Here is a 20,675-nt window from a genome sequence, read left to right as displayed (position 1 = left end):
GAGCTGTTTTCTATTTTTATTGGACATTTACTTTCGTTTCACCATCACAACATCATTTCACACACTGACAAATCTGGAGTTCTGTACAGGCCTTCTTTCAGGACTTCACTGTGTGTGTGTGGGGGGGGGGGAGTGGCATAAATCACATTTATCACAATCAAACCCATGTTAACAGTCTTTCACAACAATAATTACAGGGGGGGGGGGGTTCACAGGTTAGCCTGGTCTGTTAAACTGGCATCGATTCATTTCACCGAAGCTGTGAGAGAACACGGAATCCAGGAAATATAAAAAAAATGAAGTAAATGGTGGAAAATAAAGAATAGTTTACATTATTTTTCTATAAGCTCATCAATACTATGGCTCATGTCAGTCACTGTATTACATATTAAGATCTGAAAAAGATCACAACGAGAAGGTCTTCTATTTTTCCCTGCCAGGGTCCAAAACAAACAAAAAGTCTGCATGGCAGGTGACGGATGACGAAAGCTCCGTCAGAAAATCAACAAGTTACAAAAGCGTCCTGCGAGTTGTGATGAACGAGAGCTAACGCGCCCTCTTTTTCATGGCGAAGCCTTAAAAATGATCAAACCTTGATGTCACACTCTGCCCACATTAGATGGCCTAAACAAAACTGTTACCGATGTTAAAAAAAAAAAAAAAAAAAAAAAAAACCTCCAGTGACGTCTCTTATTGACATTTGCCAAAGTACGACTACCAAGCCTTAATATTTGCCCAAAATGGATATGGTTAACTTCAATTTTGGGCACGAGTCCATGAGATTCGTTAATGCATCCTGCCATGTTAGACATCCATCCATCTTCTTGGCCGCTTATCCTCACGAGGGTCGCGGGGATTGCTGGAGCCCATCACAGCTGTGAATGGGCAGGAGGCAGGGTATACCCTGAACGGGTCGACAGCCAATCACAGGGCACATTGAGACAAATAGCCACACTTGGAATCACACCGTGGAGCAACTTAAGAGCGTCCGATTAATGTCGCATGTTTTTGGGATGTGGGAGGAAACCAGAGCGCCTGGAGAAACCCCACGCAGGCACGGGGGAGAACACGCAAACTCCACACAGGCGGGGCCGGGATCGAACCCAGATCCCCAAACCTGTGAGGCCAACGCTTTACCGGCTGATCCACCGTGCCACGTCATGAACATCAGTGACGCTGAAATATCCCACACGGGAAGTACGCATTTTCAAAACTTGAGTTTCAGATATGTTGAGGTTGAACAGACAAAAAGACTTTGCATTTCCCATCACCCATCTGTCTAGATACCCGTCCCCGATTGGTCCCCATTTGCGTGAATTCCCTCGTTTATCACCCCCAGTAATTTACCCAAAATGTCTGACTTACCGCTGAATTTCATTGGTCCTCAAGACTTTTCTTTGCATTGTGTCATTGCATGCATGACAGTAACGGCCCAGCGCTTTCTCTCTCATTTACATTAAACTGGTACTGGCTGAAATACGAACACGTTCCAGTAGGGGGGCGCCAGTGAGTAAGCGGGTCTGACAAACCAGGCAACCAAAGTAAACAAAGGCTAAAAGCCCTCATGCTTCACACGAAGAGAACAACACACAATCACACTCTCAACAAAAATATGTTCCAATACTCTATCAATAGTGTCATTTTCCACCACCATTCATTGTTAAGAAACAGCTGTTCTTGAAATGACAAACAATAAGCGGCAAATAGAACATTTAAATAATTTACGGTGTATTATTTACACAGCGTTTTTGTTTTTGTTTTTCTTCCCCAGCGGTGTTGTCAACTTCCTCTTGTCCCTCCTCATCTAGTCGCCCATCTTTACTTTTGACGTCTTTGGGGAAGGAGAAACGGGGGTTAACGGTTCCGTAGTATGACCCAAGAAATTGCATTAATTACCACAAATCGTCAAATCGTGAACAACGGATTTTTTAAAAAAATGTATCAATAGCCTGTCGGGCATATACTGTATGGATCATAAATCGCTAACAGTGAATAGGGAAAGAATCTTTGTGTCAAACCAGTATTTGACTTCCATTTCTTAGCAATATGTATTCTTATTCCCTTTTAGTCAATGTTTTGATTTTGTCGGTGACGTCGCTCACCTGCAGGATGGCCACGATGACGCCGAAGAGGCCGATGGCGCTGCCGAAGATCTCCACGATGAGGATCTTGACGAAGAGGCTGGCGTTCTGGGCGTCGGCCAGCGCCGCCCCGCTGCCCACGATTCCCACGCAGATGCCGCAGAAGAGGTTGGAGAAGCCCACCGTCAGGCCGGCGCCGAACATGGAGTATCCTGCTCGCACGGAAACAAACAAAAAAAAAAAAAAAAAAAAAAAGATTTGTACCCGCGTTCCCGTTGGCTCGCCAGGACTCTCAACCAGAAGCAACTTTGTGAACAAAAGACTTTGTTTCGAATTTCTGTTCCCTTTTGTTGGATAATTATTGTCACAGGATTATTGTGATGTTATTTTGATAGGTTACTACTTCCTGTTTTGCAACTGCTTTTATTATATTGGATGTCGACTAGCTGTCACGTTTAATGCAGCTACTGAGTGTGTACATGTAAAACTGTTTCAGAAAAGTATCGAAATGGAGTCTTTCTTGCTATTTGTATTAAAATTCGTGTAACTTTACATCCTTTATTTACCATTTTGTCAGTCGTTTTCCTGTATGTTCTACCACTGATGTAAAAAAAAAAAAAAAAAAAACGGATGGCTCATTGGCCACCAAAACTGAAGTCGCCATCCGCCATCTTGATACTCCCAAAACAGCGTTAATCGCCAGCTTTGTGGCTGTGAGAAAACATTCCGTAGGTAAGTTAGAAAGATTTGACAGTTTGTTTGTAAAGTTTTTTTTTTTTTTTAATTTTCTGATGAGCTCAATTCACTTGAACAAAGTTTTGTTTACAGTTGTTGTTCACTCTCTACTTCACCATTATAGGCCAACGGTTTTTTCACGAAAAAGCGACCTGAATACCTTCCCAAACTTCATAAGCAACAAAACACATTTTCTGCAAATTTTTTTTAATGAATTTCATAGTACAGAACTCTGCAAATTGAATTTGATCTTCAAATGCGAGGAAACAAGTTTAAATTTTCTTTCTGAAATGGGACAGAGACAACAAATGGACAACGCGCTTAGCATTTTCCCATTGCGAGTCCTTATTTCTAAAAATATATCGAACTGATTGACTTAAAATGTAATGTTTTTATGAAAAAAAAATGCTTAGTTTTTTGCTATCTTATTATGATAGTGCTTCACAGCGTATTTTGGGAAAAGTTAACATGTCACGGAAATCGGGCCCGAGGTGATATGCAAGGTTTCTTGCTAGTCACGGTGTTCCATGTCTTTCCTTTACACGTCGCCTTTTTTGGCTTACCAAGTCGAATCAAAAATCCTTCATCTTACCTGAACATGAAAAAATGTCTCGCTCACACGACCAGTTTTAATTCGAAATGTCAACTTTGGAGAAAAAACCCACCATAATCCAACCTGTCAACCAAGTCCTCCACACGTTTTGGGAGTACCAAGATGGCGGCAAATTGGCTTCAACCAATCGACATCCCGCTCGACGCGTATGCGCTAGTCCGTCTTTTTTTAGGTCAGTGGTTCTTACCAGCTTGATAGTTTTTCGCGCCGATGGTCTCAGGAGTTGTTCCGCTGAAGTTCTGCAAAAATAATCCAAATCATATTCATAATATCATCTAACAATCGCAACAGTACATAAATTGTCAAGCGGAATCGGAGGTTTACCTCGGCCATGTTACTGATGACAATGGCCATGATGATGCCGTAGATTGCAACAGCTTCGCAGAAAATGATGCTGGGAAACGTGAAAAATTTTAGGACGATTTAAAAGAAGGCGCTACGGTGGTTCACCTGGTAAAGTGTTGGCCTCACAGTTCTGAGGACCCAGGTTCAATCCCGCCCTGCCTGTGTGGAATTTGCACGGTCTTCCCGTGCCTGTGTGGGTTTTCTCCGGGAACTCTGGTTTCCTCCCACATCCCGAAAACATGCACCATTAATTGGACACTAAATTGTCCCAAGGTGTGATTGTGAGTGCGGCTATTGGGCTCGATGCCCCCTGCGATTGGCTGGCAACCAATTCAGGGTGTGCCCCGCCTCCTTTCCCCTTTGACAGCCGGGACAGGCTCCAGCACTCCCCGTGACCCTTGTGAGGATAAGCGACAAAGAAAATGGATGGATGGATGATTTAAAAGAAAAGCCTAGAACTATAACAAAATAAAATATGCCCAAAATGTGCCATTACTTTATCATTATATTAACAAATGAATGCTTTAGTACGCAGTCAATTGAAACAAATAAGCTACATTTCAATGATTTACTAAAAATGTTTTTTCAAGCACATTGAAAATTTGCAAATGCAATTGAAACATAAAAAACGCACACAAATGATTCATTCATTATTAAATAAAGCCCATTAACTAGCTAACAATAGGGGCAGAAAAGTGTCACAGGTTATACATCCATCCATCTTCTTTGCTGCTTATCCTCACAAGGAACGGGGGATTGGTGGAGCCTATCTCAGCTGTCAACGGGTACACCCTGAACTTGTTGCCAGCCAATCGCAGGGCACACGGAGACAAACAGCCGCATGTTGCGTGTTTTAGAGATGTGGGAGAACATGCAAACTCCACACAGGCGGATCCGGGATCGAACTCGGGACCTCAGAACTGTGAGGCCAACGCTTTACCAGCAGATCCATCGTGCCGCCCAGTTTATACATATCCACAAAAAAAATTTTGTTTCTAGCCTACCTGACTAAATTTTTGGTTTTAATGCGAGGAGCCTTGACACCGCCACCAATGATGCTTGAGCCAGTTATGTAGATTCCCCTGGAATACACACAATACGCGATTAAAACATATTCCTTTATGAGACAATCTATGAGGTCACACTTCCTCAATCTTAAAAGATTTCCTCAAAAGGTGAAACAAACAAAACAAAAAAAAACCCAGAATGTGTCACTCATCATGCGGTTCCTTCTCACCAAGCTGCTCCCACAACAGACAGCGAGATGGCCAAGCCGATGCCCAGATTGGCCCACATGAAAGGTGACGTTTCTGTAAGGAACCTGCAAAAAAATATAATTATATATATGTAGCATATATAAGTTTCAGGGACTAGGAAAGAAACAATAAATAACAATAAAAAGGTGTGCTCACCATGCCACATCAAAACGGAATCCTAAATCAAATATAGTGTAGCATATACCTGGAAAAAAATGGATAAAATTAGCATAACTTTGGTCATTTCTATGAAGCATTTTTTTAACAATAGTTCAAAGTCACATGCACGTGCAAAGATCTCCTACTAGGGTACGATAGCTCACTTTGTCATGAGAATTACTCCGCTTCAGCCATGGAATTAAATCCGGGAGAGCCAAGATTGTTTTAAATGTAAAATTATTGATAATACTTTAAAGTATAACGAAATATTACAATTTCTTCATTACAAAAACACGGAATGAACATGATTGTGTTGGATAGGAGCTAAAGCATACGAGCGGATCGCCGTTGACAAGCTAAACAATACCAATACATTTTGCCAATAATGTCATCCAAACCGCAGTTTTTTTTAATGATGATAATGATAAATGTTTTTGACGGTGGCCACCCATCGCGAAAGACGCCGCAGTGCGTCCCAGCATTTAGCCTGATCCCAACCAGAGCCGCCAAACGTGAACACATTACAGCTGCAAGCGAACCCAATAAATGACTTCAGTGGCCGATGTTTCTCGATTTCTTGGTAGTACACACATTTTAATTCACAAAGTTCATTTTTTTTAAGGTGACAATCTTACCGACGACGAGTATGGTGGTCCAGAAGGCCAAAGTGACCCCCGTGTAAAGAATGGCGTGTCCGTCCATCATCCACTCCAGCAGCATCGATTCGGCTTCGGCGTGCTAAAGCAAAGACGCGAACGAACTTTAAGCTCCCTGGCAGAAAACAAAGACGCCACTGTTTAAAAAAAAATATATATATATATATATATTCTTTTGCTAGCGTTGTCGTGCGAGGCAGGAAAGCCGCGGAAGAGCGTAAAAGCAGAAGCTAGCCACACAGTCAGCTGATCCAGCACGACGAGCACGTGACCACAGGACTGCGCGTTCCATTTCTATTCCTCGACATTTTTAAACCATCACTTAACATTCATTTTTAATCTCTGTTATCATAGAAAGTTTTCAAATCCAGTTAAAAAAAAAAATCGAAAAAATTTGCAGTATAGGACAACTAATCGCTCAAAACGACCTGGTCCCGGACGGCTGCGTTCCAAACCGGAGTGCGACCTCTCCTTGCAATGTGTGAAAATGACACTTGGTGTCGCTGTTGTTCAACAAACCCGAGACTACTGTATTTTCTCATTTTTCCCTCCTTCCATTGCGCCAAACCGCATTAATACCTGTCAACTCGTACGTTCAAACGGATTTTGTGGTGAATCTTACGTATATACGGCCGTATATCACAAATCATACAGATTCTGACAGCATTATTGCAATGCAAAATCAATATGGATGGTTGCAGTAATTTCGAGCCGAAGGGTCAGCATTTAGAGTCGGCGAAGAAAGTTACACGTGAATACAATTCTGAACACAGTAATGCCACTAAATAAACTTTGATCACTAGACATTAACTTCAGATATTATCATTATGGAGATCTACAATAAAAATCATTGCGTTTTTTCCCTTCATTATTTTGGCATATAATTTGCTTCGGTATGTTATAAGGATTTTTTGCTCTCTATAAGGAATTTTTTTTTTTTTTTTTTGGTATTTTATACAGGTTGGCGCTCCGAAAAGTTGACAGGGATGCACATTTTTTGAAAGAATATGCAGGACGTCCACCATTCGTTAAAGAAAAGAGGCGCTATTTACGGGCGAGACACATTTTGTTATCGGTGGAATTCAATTTAAATCGTAAAGCATTTCAGTGCAGCACAATCATGCAATAAAATATAATGAAAAATAATGACAACGAATGTACTAAGTCAGTGCGAAATCTGGGCTCGGTGAAGCTATTACAGTGATCCCTTTTGTAGGTAACCGAACTTGGCAACTCACTTTACTCTTATCGCAGATTTCCAATTTCCTGCCAAAATGTCCCATTTTCCAAAAATCCCAGTGGCGAGATGTGCACACGTGGCTTAGGCGACCCTCTTAGTGGGTTCGATTTGTAGTTTCTCTGCTCTCCCGCAACATTTTGTGTACGGACGGTCAGAGCCGTGTGTAAATTTATGCACATCCCCGCGCATAAATCCCATACTTTTTTGCATGGAAATGCCCGTATGCACGCTTTTGATAAATGAACTCCTTGAATATTCATTCCATCGTGCTGCGGCAGCTCGCTGTCCGTGCTGTTGGCCAACGCTAGTTACCGTACTTTTCCGCTAACATGGCGCCTTAGAAGGAGCGTGAGTGAGATTACGATAAACAGTTGAATTTCTCTCTGAGAACGGTTATTGATTAGGCTTCAAAGGAAATATCGGAAGTTGGGTGAACTCGCAAATGCTCAGTCGCAACTATCTACTGCTTCTAAAAACCTTTTATTGATTCCGTGAAGGTGAATAAGCTTCACATTATTTAAATTATGACATAAAACTCGGGAAAAACTAGTTGATTTCATTATCAAGCCCCAGCGTACATCAATATAAAGGAAAATGGACTTCAAAAGGCCCTTCAGATAAATAATAACGTTATCCGATGGCCTTGTTCTGACCAGGCCTCAGGCTATGACATTTAATTCAAATATAATTGATGACTGGCTGAGCCGCTGTCCTTCACTTTTACGGGAACATTAAGTCCAATTTTTAGCCAACGAATACATTAAAATCAGTCATTCGTCGGTTTTGTGCATATGCATGAAATGCTCGAATACTTTGCACTAATGAGCCAGACGCACTAATCTTTGCCACAGATATGTATTTTTGCTTACAGAAGCAGTAATGTGGTGTTGCTGGCGCTGACGTAAGTGGGTCATTACACCACTACTGCGTTAAAGTGAAAAATAAATGCATATTGTCATTATCTACCTTTTTTTTATTCCCAAATCAAAACTTTCAAAAAAATTAGTTAGAGAATGTTTTTCTCTCTACTAAGGAAGAAAAACTCAAATATTTACAAGTGAACTAAACGATTCAACAACTCACGCTTATTACACAATTGGATTTTTAAACCTCATTATAGTGACATAATGTTTGTTACTGTTTGTTACCCGAAAAAAAAAAAAAAAACAGAAAATGACATAATGCGCACAGCGCAAGCAGTTGACCCACCCATGACGCGTTTTGTTAATGTCAATTCGAATGCCCCCCCCCCAAAAAAAAAAACAAAATGACATAAATTGCGCAGCGCAACCAGCGCTCTTTTGTTATTCTGTATAAGGCAGACTCTGTACACAGACGTGTCACGGTAGTGACTGTTGTTTTTCTTCTTATCGATTATCAACCCCCAATCATGGCTCCGAAGAAGGCAACTTGCTTGTTTAAATTTATTCTGTACTTTTGTTAATAAAAAAAAAAAGCTTACAAGGCTGGGGGCCGAGTCGCTACAGATCCGGCAATGCACTCCCAGCCTAGCGTACTCTATGACTAAATCATACATTTTAAGCAAAAAATATAAATACTTCTAAAATTATTTTATTATATAAAGAATTTAAACTATACATGTATTTCTACTATGCAGTTTATTATCATGAAAAGCTTAAAAAAATGCTTTAAAAAGACAATTTTTTTTGGCTTGGAACGCATTATTTCTTTTTCCATTCATTGAAATGGGAAACATCGATTCGGTTTTCGAACAATTCACTTTCCGAACCGTTTTCTGGATAGGATTGTGGTCCAGAACCGAGGCATCACTGTATTACATATATGTCACAAATTACTGAATAACAATTCAGAACTCAGAAGTCAATCATAATAGTTTGTTCAACTGTTGTTGAAGTTACTGTAAAAGAGGGTTTGGTAACAAATACAAAGATTGAAATTTGGGTATGACTTTTATTAAGAAACATGGGAGGTGATGCAACAAAAAAAAAAAAAGCTTACAAGGCTGGGGGCCGAGTCGCTACAGATCCGGCAATGCACTCCCAGCCTAGCGTACTCTATGACTAAATCATACATTTTAAGCAAAAAATATAAATACTTCTAAAATTATTTTATTATATAAAGAATTTAAACTATACATGTATTTCTACTATGCAGTTTATTATCATGAAAAGCTTAAAAAAATGCTTTAAAAAGACAATTTTTTTTGGCTTGGAACGCATTATTTCTTTTTCCATTCATTGAAATGGGAAACATCGATTCGGTTTTCGAACAATTCACTTTCCGAACCGTTTTCTGGATAGGATTGTGGTCCAGAACCGAGGCATCACTGTATTACATATATGTCACAAATTACTGAATAACAATTCAGAACTCAGAAGTCAATCATAATAGTTTGTTCAACTGTTGTTGAAGTTACTGTAAAAGAGGGTTTGGTAACAAATACAAAGATTGAAATTTGGGTATGACTTTTATTAAGAAACATGGGAGGTGATGCAACAAAAAAAAAAAAGCGCTTTCACGGGCCACATAAAAGTAAGAGTAGGCCAATGTGGCCCCCGTGCCTTGAGTTTGACACCTGTGGGACACGCTAATAATTCAAGGCTAATTCGACAGATGTACTGTACCAATTTCTGCTGATTTGCTCGGATAAGCGTCAATGTTGTGAGGACGTTTACACCAGCTTCAACTATAACGTGAGAAAAAAATGGCATACATACGTAAATTGTACTCTATTCCTTTTGAAACTAATATATTAAATACAGTACTTGGCAAATTGTTGTATGGATATGGATGAAAGGTTCAAATAAATAGCCACACAATGGTAATCCCAGCTAGCTGATGCAGCAAAAAAAAAAAAAAAAAAATACCAGCATCACTTAAAAATGACAAATACATTTTAGAGTAGTATGTCATGGATGAAATTGCAAATTTATACCATTAAACATACATGCTATTTTTTTTTCAGAAGCCATGTATCGCTACCTAGCCCCCCTTGCTATTATTGAGTCATAAATCACATTGGCAACGTTCAGCACGTTATTAATATCCCAAAACACGACTTGATTCTCAAGAGGTTTGGAGCCTTGAATAGAGCCTCAAAAAATTAATCTCATTGTCCATTCACGCCGGGGCACGCGCTATTAATCAATCAAATCCAGTTGTCATTTATGTTATTAGTATTCACTCACGTTCCACTTGGGACTGTGAAGCTGCTTAAGCAACAAGAAGCCTACAGGGACTTGATGCTGGACAGAAAACAAATCCCGTCTCTCTTAGCTGATTAGCATGTCTGACAGACACTAATTCGACTCAATAATTGTCCGTCTTTGTGCTATTTCATTAATATCGCTGGCGATTGATAATCACTTCTTTTTGTTTTGTTTTAAACCACTGAACTCGAGCTACTTTTCTGCCCATGGTCGTCTGTTTACATGTATTCCTCCGCACAGATCTTCTCTCGATCAGACAGGTTTCTGGGCTGTTGCTGAAAAACACGAAATTTCAGTTCCCTCCAAAGATTTTCTATTGGGTTTAGGTCTGGAAACTGCCTTGATATGCTTCTCACGGAGCCACTCGTTGGTTTTCCCGGCCGTGTGCTTCGGGTCATTGTCATGTTGAAAGACCCACCCACGACCCATCTTCGTTGCTCTGACTGAGGGGAAGAGGGTGCTCCCCAAAATCTCACAATACATGACCGCGATCGTCCTCTCCTTAATACGGTGCAGTCGTCCTGTCCCATGTGCAGAAAAACACCCCCGAAGCATGATGCTACCACCCCCATGCTTCACAGTAGGGACGGTGTTCTTGGGGTGGAACTCATCATTCGTCTTCCTCCAAACGCGGTTAGTGGAATTATGACCAAAAAGCTCCATTTTGGTCTCATCCGCCCACAAAACTTTCTCCCATGACTCCTCTGTGTCATCCAAATGGTCATTGGCAAACTTAAGACGGGCCTTGACAGGTGCTGGTTTAAGCAGGGGAACCTTCCGTTCCATTTGTGTTTTCAAACCATGACGTCTTACCTTACGTATTACCTTGGAAACGGTGGTCCCAGCTCTTCTCCGGTCATTGACCAAGTCCTGTCGTGTAGTCCTGGGCTGATTCCTCACCTTTCTAAGGATCATTGAGACCCCACGAGGTGAAAACTTAAAATGGGTCTCCACTCCGATGTTTAGCTTCTTCCATTTTCTAATGACTGCTCCAACAGTGGACCTTTTTCCACCAAGCTTCTCGGCAATTTCTCCGTAGCCCTTTCCAGCCGTGTGGAGTTGTACAATTTTTGTCTTTGGTGACTTTGGACAGCTCTTTGGTCTTGGCCACGTTACAAATTTGAATTTTACTGATTGTACGGGGTGGACAGGTGTCTTTATGCAGCTAACTACCTCACACCGGTGCATCTGATTCAGGATAATACTTCTAAAGGCCGACTAACCGGTCTTTGAGGGTCAGAATTCTAGCTGATAGACAGGTGTTCAAATACTTATTTGCAGCTGTATCACACAAATAAATCGTTAAAAAAAAATCATACATTGTGATTTCTGGATTTTATCTCTCAGAGTGGACATGCACCTACGATGTAAATTTCAGACACCTCCATGATTTCTAAGTGGGACAACTTGCAATATAGCAGTGGTGTTCAAATACTTATTTTCTTCACTGTAGCAGGGTGTTCAAATACTCATTTTCTTCACTGGGTTTTCATATAATTCAGCTGTAAGATGGCTGGTCTGCGTGGATCCTCTTGGTCTTTGCGCCAGGGAGAAAAATTTCCACGGAAACAAAGCACGCTAACGGCGCCGTGCGAAACAAACTTCTGAGGTCATCGTATTGTTTGTTAATGACATGTTTGCCCGAAAGCATTGCGTTCAAATCATAAACACATGAAACAATCATGCGTAATCTGTGCCCTTTTGCTTCCTTCGTATTGAATTGTTCCAAGGGAAAACCCTAAAAATGCGTGTCCCGTCTTAAACTGGGCGACGGGATCCTTTCACCTAACCCCCAATGCTGATCCTGAGCGTAGCAGTTCCCCCAACGTCGACCCCTGTCCAAACCTGGACTTGACCCGAACCGCATAATGTGTACCCATTCAAAGTAAGGAAATAGAAATAAAGTCCATGTGAGCGACAGACGCTTCTGATCACGAACACAAAGCACAGGGCATTCAAACGTTTCCATTAACAAAAGGAAGACAGCATAAATGCGAACGTCCCCTTTCGCCGCGATGCCGTAACCCTCTTACGGCTAACGACGCGGGCGAGGGAGGGCAAGCCGATGTTTCCATTTAACTTCATCAAGGCCCATTAACCGGCGTTAGCACGCGCGCCATCGCCGCGTCGTGCTCTGGCTGTACAGGCCGGCCCGTTGCGTAATATTTCTGGCAAATATAATACCCAGGTGTCAAAGGTTTTTTGTTTTTGTTTTTGTGGATATAGGAACCTAACAATGCACGTCGCGAGTGAGGGGGCGCGCTCATTTGCGCGTCTCCTCCCGCGAGCGGATAAATCTAATGTGGCGTTCAAAAGAAGTCATTTATAAACTTACTGTACGTCGAGTCACTTGGCTAGGCTGTGATTGTTTGTGTTCACATAACAAGCTTACGTGTACCGCCGCTGGCGGATTGGATAATTTGTTTTTTGGGCCCAAAACAACCTCAAATATAAAAACATGTTTATTCAACAATTTACAAAAAAATAAATAAAGAGAAAAAAAAAAAAAAAGCAGCACGGTGGATCAACTGGAAAGCGTTGGCGTCACAGTTCCGAGGTCCCGGGTTCATCGTCCACATCCCAAAAACATGCAACGCAATCTGGACACTCTAAATTGCCCGTAGGTGTGATCGTGAGTGCGGCTGTTTGTCCCTATGTGCCCTGCGATTGGCTGGCAACCAGTTCAGGGTGTACCCCACCTCCTGCCCGTTGACAGCTGGGATAGGCTCTGGCACTCCCCGTGACCCTTGTGAGGATATAAGCTGCCAAGAAAATGGATGGATAAATTGCCCATAAGTGTGATCATGAGTGTGGCTGTTTGTCCCTATGTGCCCTGCGATTGGCTGGCAAGCAGTTCAGGGTCTACCCCGCTTCCTGCCTGTTGGCAGCTGGGATAGGCTCCGGCACTCCCCGTGACCCTTGTGAGGATATAAGCTGCCAAGAAAATGGATGGATAAATTGCCCATAGGTGTGATCGTGAGTGCGGCTGTTTGTCCCTATGTGCCTTGCGATTGGCTGGCAACCAGTTCAGGGTGTACCCCACCTCCTGCCCGTTGACAGCTGGGATAGGCTCTGGCACTCCCCGTGACCCTTGTGAGGATATAAGCTGCCAAGAAAATGGATGGATAAATTGCCCATAAGTGTGATCATGAGTGTGGCTGTTTGTCCCTATGTGCCCTGCGATTGGCTGGCAACCAGTTCAGGGTGTACCCCGCCTCCTGCCCATAGACAGCTGGGATAGGCTCCACCACTCCTTGCGACCTTTGTGAGGATAAGCTGCCAAGAAAATGGATGGATAAATTGCCCATAGGTGTGATCGTGAGTGCGGCTGTTTGTCCCTATGTGCCTTGCGATTGGCTGGCAACCAGTTCAGGGTGTACCAAGCCTCCTGCCTGTCGGGCTCCAGCACTCCCCGCGACCCTCGTGAGGATAAGTGGCTAAGAAAATGGATGCATGGATGGTACATTTTCCATATAGCGACCACATTTTCACCACACGTTGTGAAGCTGACAGTAACGAGTCTGGACAGGTTGCAATAAAGGCGCCTGGACTATTTGTTGAAAAGACACCCAAAAAAAAAAAAAAAAAAAAAAAAAGAGCAAAAAGGCCCCAAAGCTTCTTCAGTTCAAAATGTTTTATTTTTGTCCTATTTATACCTCACTGGGTGTTTCCCCCTGGGGGTGGCCAACAAAAGGGTGTCGTTGTTGACGTTATTGCCTGGCGCCGACAGTGAAACGACCGTCCTGCATCCCAATCGTTGGTTCGCTCGTCTTGTGGAAAAACAACTCATTGGGGTCACAATGTCTTACGTAAGGACACCATCACCACATTGTTTAAGGCAGATGATAGGTGATGACTCTCCTCTGTTTATGCATCCATCCATTTTCTTGGCAGCTTATCCTCACAAGGGTCGCAGGGAGTTGTGGAGCCTATCCCAGCTGTCAACGGGAAGGAGTCGGGGTACACCCTGAACCTAGTTGCCAGCCAATGACAGGGCACATAGGGACAAACAGCCACACTCACGATCACACCTATGGGCAATTTATCCATCCATTTTCTTGGCAGCTTATATCCTCACAAGGGTCACGGGGAGTGCCGGAGCCTATCCCAGCTGTCAACGGGCAGGAGGTGGGGTACACCCTTAACTGCTTGCCAGCGAATCGCAGGGCACATAGGGACAAACAGCCACACTCATGATCACACCTGTGGGCAATTTATCCATCCATTTTCTTTGCGGCTTATCCTCACAAGGGTCACGGGGATTTGTGGTGCCTATCGCAGCTGTCAACAAACAGGAGGCGGGGTACACCCTGAACTGCTTGCCAGCCAATCGCAGGGCACGTAGGGACAAACAGCCGCACTCACAATCACACCTATGGGCAATTTAGAGTGTCCAGTTTACGTGGCATGTTTTTGTGATGTGGGAGGAAACCGGAGTGCCCGGAGAAAACCCACGCAGGCACGGGGAAAACATGCAAACTCCACACAGACGGACCAGGATCGAACCCGGGTCCTCAGAACTGTGAGGCCGACGCTTCACCAGCTGATCCACCGCGCCGCCCCCCTCTGTTCAGTTATCACATATTTTCCGAGGTTTGAAATGTCTTATTGTTCACCTCCCTTTATTTTTTTCAGCATCGGTATTCACGATACTTAGCCGCCATTGTACCCGTTTATGTATTTGTAATGACATTTTTGGAATTGCCCGTCGCTTGGATGCAGACAACAGTGTGCGTGCATGTCAAAACCGAACCAAACACAAAGCGTTTCGTATTCAAATGATCACGCGGAAGCTGTTTGAAGACTCGACAGAGCACACGACCGCTTACCAACGCGCAACCGTGAAACTACTTGACTATTACTCCTTAATACACTTTCTACTTTCATTAATTTTTTTTTTTATCCAATTTGCCTCTTTGTGCCCCGCCTCCTGACCCGTTGACAGCTGCGATAGGCTCCGTCACTCCCCGCGACCCTGGTGAGGGTAAGCGGCAAAGAAAATGGATGGATGGATAACGTATCCTCGTCTTTCTGCTGTGTAAAAGTCACAAATGAGAGAAATTGTCATACTTGGTACGCAGCGTTTTAAAATTTGCCACACAGCCTCGTTTTGAGTGTGCGGCGACGGCCTATTCAATAATGTATGGAGCCGCTCAACCTTTAATTGAAACCTGGGCGCACAAAAGCGGCTCCGTCTGAAATATTCCTCAGAATCTTTGAAGTCTAATATCAGTGCGGATGACACTTTTATAAGACTGCATATATATGACTACATTAATCATAAATCATCCAACAACACTTTATTTTAGATCACTCACAGATGAAATGGTGTTTTGTTTAAACATTGAATAAAAGTCGCATGTTAAAATAAGGAAAAATTGCAACCCCCAAAAAATTCAGTCAATTGCAAAATAAAAAAATCTATAAAATGTGAAAAAATATATCATGTGCTCAATGTATGTTAAATGTTTCTGTAGATGGGTTTCACAAAGTAATATTTGTTTTCTTTTAAAATATATTTTACGCTTCACTGAAATGACAAAATGAATACTGTACTTACTGGCTAAATAAAATATTAAAAACAAACAAAAAATAGTAAGTGTGCACACGAAAAAAAAGATCGATTGGTGGCTCAGCTAGCAAAGCATTGGCCTCACAGTTCTGAGGTCCATCCATCCATTTTCTGCTTATCCTCACAAGGGTGACAGGGAGTGCTGGAGCCTATCCCAGCAGTCAACGGGCAGGAGGCGCGGTGCACCCTGAACTGGTCGCCAGCCAATAGCAGTTCTGAGGTCCCGAGTTCGATCCCGGAGCCGCATTTGTGGAGTTTGCATGTTCTCCCCAGGCTTGCGTGGCTTTTCTCCGAGCACTCCAATTTCCTCCCACATCCCAAAAATATGCAACATTAATTGGACTCGAAATTGCCCCTCGTTGTGATCGTGAGTGCAGCTGTTTGTCTCCATGTGCCCTGCGATTGGCTGGAAACCAATTCAGGGTGCACCCCGCCTCCTACCCGTTGACAGCTGGGACTGGCTCCAGCGCTCCCCGCGACCCTTGTGAGGATAAGCAGCCAAGAAAATGGATGGATGGATTTCCCCTCACTTGAACGCTACAGATCGAAGAAAGTCAAAAGTAGCAGGCATTCAAACAGTTTTTTCCTTCTAGCAATCCATCCATCCATCCATTATCTCTACCGCTTATCCTCACAAGGGTCACAGGGAGTGCTATCCCACCTGTCAACAGGCAGGAGGCGGGGTACGCCCTGAACTGGTCGCCAGCCAATCGCAGGGCACACAGAGACAAACAACCAGATCATTTTGCGCCAACAAAATCTTTGAACGCGCCATTGACGGAGAACTTCTGTACCGTCGGGCTTGATCAAATCAAAGATCAGAAAGTCACGCCGTCAGCGGCCGTCGGACGTTTATTCAGTTTGGACTTTCTTCTACCTTGACACTCCAAAAACGTCAGGAAAAGTACGCCTCGATCAGGAGGCCGACTTGCATCTGTATGCAGCTGATACGGCGCCACCGTGCAAAGGCCTCGAAAAGTCAACCACTTTCACACCGAGCAACTCATCAGTGTTCTCAGCTCTCACTGCCCGTCCTCTCATTAATGTTTTTTTTTTACACCTTCATATCCCCTCCTGGTCGCTTCTTACGTGTGTTCCGCTGATGAATCCTGAAGTTGAAGTTCACTGCCTCCGTCTTTAGAATACTAAAAAAAACACTCAAGGTACAGTTTGCAGTACGTCAGGGGGTAGGAGGATCACGCTGACACAAAAATGGATCGTGAAAGGGTCTTACGAGGAATTATTTGAGGAAAAGTGTCAAGTCGTAACCTTCGGAGGAATTTTATGGATTTTTCTTTCAGATTAAAATTTGAATACCAGGACAATAATGACAATAATCATTTTTTCCTCAACAAAAAAAACATTTTATGAGGAATTAAGGTGTGATTTTAAAATAAGAAAGTTGTTTTTCCTAAAGAAAATATTTTGAAATGTTAAGGGAATAAAACTATTGTCCATCCATCCGTTTTCTTTGCCGCTTATCCTCACGAGGGACATGAGGAGGAGGCGGGGTACACCCCGAACTGGTTGCCAGCCAACCGCAGGGCACAACAAGACAACCAACCAATTGCGCTCACCATCACACCTACGGACAATTTAGAGTGTCCAATGAATGTTGCGTGTTTTTGGGATGTGGGAGGAAACCGGAGTGCCCACCCGGAGAAAAGCGACGCAGGCATGGAGAGAACATGCAAACATCCACACAGGTGGGTGCGGGACTGAACCCAGGACCTCAGAACTGTGAGGCCAACGCTTTCCCAGCTGCTCCACCGTGTCACTGAAATAAAACTATTGTGTCAAAAACATGCGATTACAAGGATTGCTTTAATGTTCTAGAAAATGTTGCAATGTTTCTTTTTCAAGAACAAAATTTTTAGTTACCTCAATAAAGGGTTTATTAATAATTTAATTAATATTACGAGAATGGCATCATATTCATTCAAGATTAAAAATTTGAAATCATATTAGATAATCGTAATGTTATGAGCATTATCCATCCATCCATCCATTTTCTAGGTGCTTATCCTCATGAGTGTCGCGGGGAGTGCCGGAGACTATCCCACCTGTCAACGGACAGGAGGCGGGGTACACCCTCAACTGATCGCCAGCCAATCGCAGGCCACATCGAGACAAACAGCCGCACTCACAATCACACCTAGGGGCAATTTTGAGTGTCCAATTAATGTTGCATGTGTTTTGGGATGTGGGAGGAAACCGGAGTGCCCGAAGAAAACCCACGCAGGCACGGGGAAAACATGCAACCTCCACACAGGCGGATCTGGGATTGAACTTGTGACGTCACAACTGTGATTGGCTGGAACCGATCAGTTCAGGGTGCACCCTGCCTCCTGCCCGATGACAGCTGGGACAGGCTCCAGCACTCCCCACGACCCTTGTGAGGATGAGCGGCTAAGAAAAGGGATGGATGGACCTCAGAACTGTGAGGCCAACGCTTTCCAGCTCCCTCATGAGAATCAATATTTCTTAAAAATAAAAGCCAAAAAAGTTCACCAATATTTGTCATATTAGAGGAATAAACTCATTCTTCATTAAAACGTCATAACCTTGAGAAAATTGTGCCAATAATACAAAAATAAAACTGCAGTGTTATATGTATAAAGTTGTATTTCTTCAAGAAAAAAAGTTTCTCAAGCCATTCATGCTGCTTTTCAGAAATGATGAAGTCAGAAGATGATTTGCTTCGAACAAATGTCAAAATATATGATTCACAAGGTTTTTCTTCGGGATTTTACTCCCTCCACAAAAACCTTTTTGCAGCCAAAAGGTCATCAAAACACTCGAAACAACCAGAACGATGACATTTATCCCGTTCCTACGCGAATCCCTCTCAGGCCTCCGATTTTAACCTCCGTGCGCGTACCAAACACTCCATAGCCAAGCGAAAACATTTGATCACAGCGACATTGACTGTACAGCAGAACGAGCTGTTCCTGTTCCTGTCCCTGTTCCTGTGCTTGATTTATGTAAGCCGAATCCAAAGCTACATAATTCAAGACCGTAAAGTAGTTTCTGCCCCCCACCCCGTCAAAAATAATGCACAAGCGCTCCCCGGTAGCTCCCACCTGATGGAACGAGAGGCTCCACTTCACCCTCAATTATCTGGCGCGCACTTGATCGTCGCCACTCCAGCGTTCGCAACTAAAACGACGAGCTGAGCGTCGTATCGCTCGGATCTGTGCGTTCATCGCGTCGTTCTTTTGACAAAACTTTTGACACGGACGCTTGACACCGAAATATTAGAACAAAAGCTCAGCTTATGTAACTGACACTGCAAAAAAAAAAAATGAATGCGGTCGACCCACGGCACTTTTTCGACGCTTAGCTGCGACCGGAGTTCAAGTTAATAGCCATGACAAAACAGCTCAAAAGTTTTGAGAAAAATGATAAATATGTAATTCACTTGTAATTAAGCGACAGTCGGGTTCAACATATAAAAGGACCCAAACCAGAAACTAATCAATGTATTTAACTGGTCGTCACTTTCGTTACGTGGTTCTTTATATTTTGTCATGGCATGCCATGATCCAAGCCACTTATCCTCACAAGGGTTGCGGGAAAGCCAGAGCCTATCCCGGCTAGCTTCGGGCGAAAGGCGGACTGCAACCTGAACTGGTCGACAGTCAGTCACTGAGTGGGAATCGATCCCACGCTGCCCGCACCTAAGGCAGGTGTGTGTACCACTACAGCCACAGTGTACTTGCGGTTTCCCCTTAGAGGGCCGTTATGGCTGTGAAACCATAAAAATATTTAGACATGAAATTTATGAAGTACTTTCCAACTACTGTTTTTGGGTGACATGAAAAATACTTGTAATATTTCAGAGTTGTCATTTATGATATGACAATTTGAAATTTTGGTACAGCTTTGAACAAAAAATATCATGGAAGGTGATGCACATGATTGTCCTCCGCGGGCCACGTGAAATCATGTGGCAGGCCAGATCTGGCCCCCGGGCCTTGAGTCTGACATCTGTGCACTATTCTATCATTGACTCTATATTTTTTTATATATCATAAAAGCCGCACAAAAATAGAAAAACAAACCGACATGCATACTTAAGATGAGCAAAAAGCCATCCATCCATTTGGTTTGCTGCTTATCCTCACAGGGGTCGCGGGGAGTGCTGGAGGCTATTCCAGCTGTCAGCTGGTCGCCGGCCAATCGCAGGGCACAACCAGACAAACAGTCGCACTCGCACGCACACCTTGGGGCAATTTAGAGTGTCCACTTGATGTTGCATGTTTTCGGGGTGTGGGAGGAAACCGGAGTGCCCGGAGAAAAGCCACGCAGGCACGGGAGAGAACATGTAAACTCCACACAGGCGGGTCTGGGATCGAACCCGGGTCCTCCGAACTGCGAGACCAACACTTTACCAGCTGATTCACCGTGCCGCTATGAGCAAAAATAATAATTAAAAAAAGCAGTAATACAACAGTCACATGTCCCCTTTTGGAGAGGGCAGCGTGGGATCAATTCCCCGCTCAGTGATGTTGTCGATATCTGGCCTATGACAGACTGGCGACCAGTTCGGGGTGTACTCCGAAGCTAGCCGGGTTAGGCTCCGGCTTCCCCGCAACCCTCGTGAGGATAAGCGTCTTGGATCGTGACACGACATGACATTCACTCCCATTGACGGCCGTACACGTCAAATATCCGCATTAACTCGGGGAGCCGGCCGCGATTAATCTAAACAGCGGGCGTCATGGCGATACATAAATCACGCGCAAACAGTGTACATAGGTCAGTAAATAGATTAAAATGACTTTTTTTTTTCCAGTTACATATTCAAAACTTCATCCGGCCTTT

The 20,675-nt window shown here is 43.3% G+C and overlaps 1 protein-coding gene across 2 annotated transcripts; it reads right to left on the bottom strand.

The window, feature by feature from the left end:
* On the bottom strand, nucleotides 1-6,400 carry atp6v0b (ATPase H+ transporting V0 subunit b). Of its 2 annotated transcripts, none has more exons than XM_061840095.1 (9): nucleotides 6,274-6,400; nucleotides 5,825-5,960; nucleotides 5,187-5,235; nucleotides 5,012-5,095; nucleotides 4,779-4,856; nucleotides 3,754-3,823; nucleotides 3,617-3,668; nucleotides 2,103-2,293; nucleotides 1-1,831 (listed from the first exon to the last, which is right to left on the bottom strand). In XM_061840095.1, the coding sequence occupies exons 2-9, from the start codon at nucleotides 5,907-5,909 to the stop codon at nucleotides 1,805-1,807; spliced, it is 636 nt and encodes a 211-aa protein (XP_061696079.1). In that variant the 5' UTR covers nucleotides 5,910-5,960; nucleotides 6,274-6,400; the 3' UTR covers nucleotides 1-1,804. The 2 variants fall into 2 exon arrangements, with proteins under 2 accessions (XP_061696079.1, XP_061696080.1); XM_061840096.1 differs by having other exon boundaries at nucleotides 5,825-5,927; nucleotides 6,274-6,322.
* Nucleotides 6,401-20,675: the final 14,275 nt, after the last annotated feature.

This window comes from Syngnathoides biaculeatus, chromosome 13 (assembly GCF_019802595.1).
Source record: "Syngnathoides biaculeatus isolate LvHL_M chromosome 13, ASM1980259v1, whole genome shotgun sequence".
NCBI classification, from domain to species: Eukaryota; Metazoa; Chordata; class Actinopteri; order Syngnathiformes; family Syngnathidae; genus Syngnathoides; species Syngnathoides biaculeatus.
The sequence above is the reverse complement of the archived record's forward strand: the minus strand, read 5'-3'. Positions and strand labels throughout refer to the sequence as shown.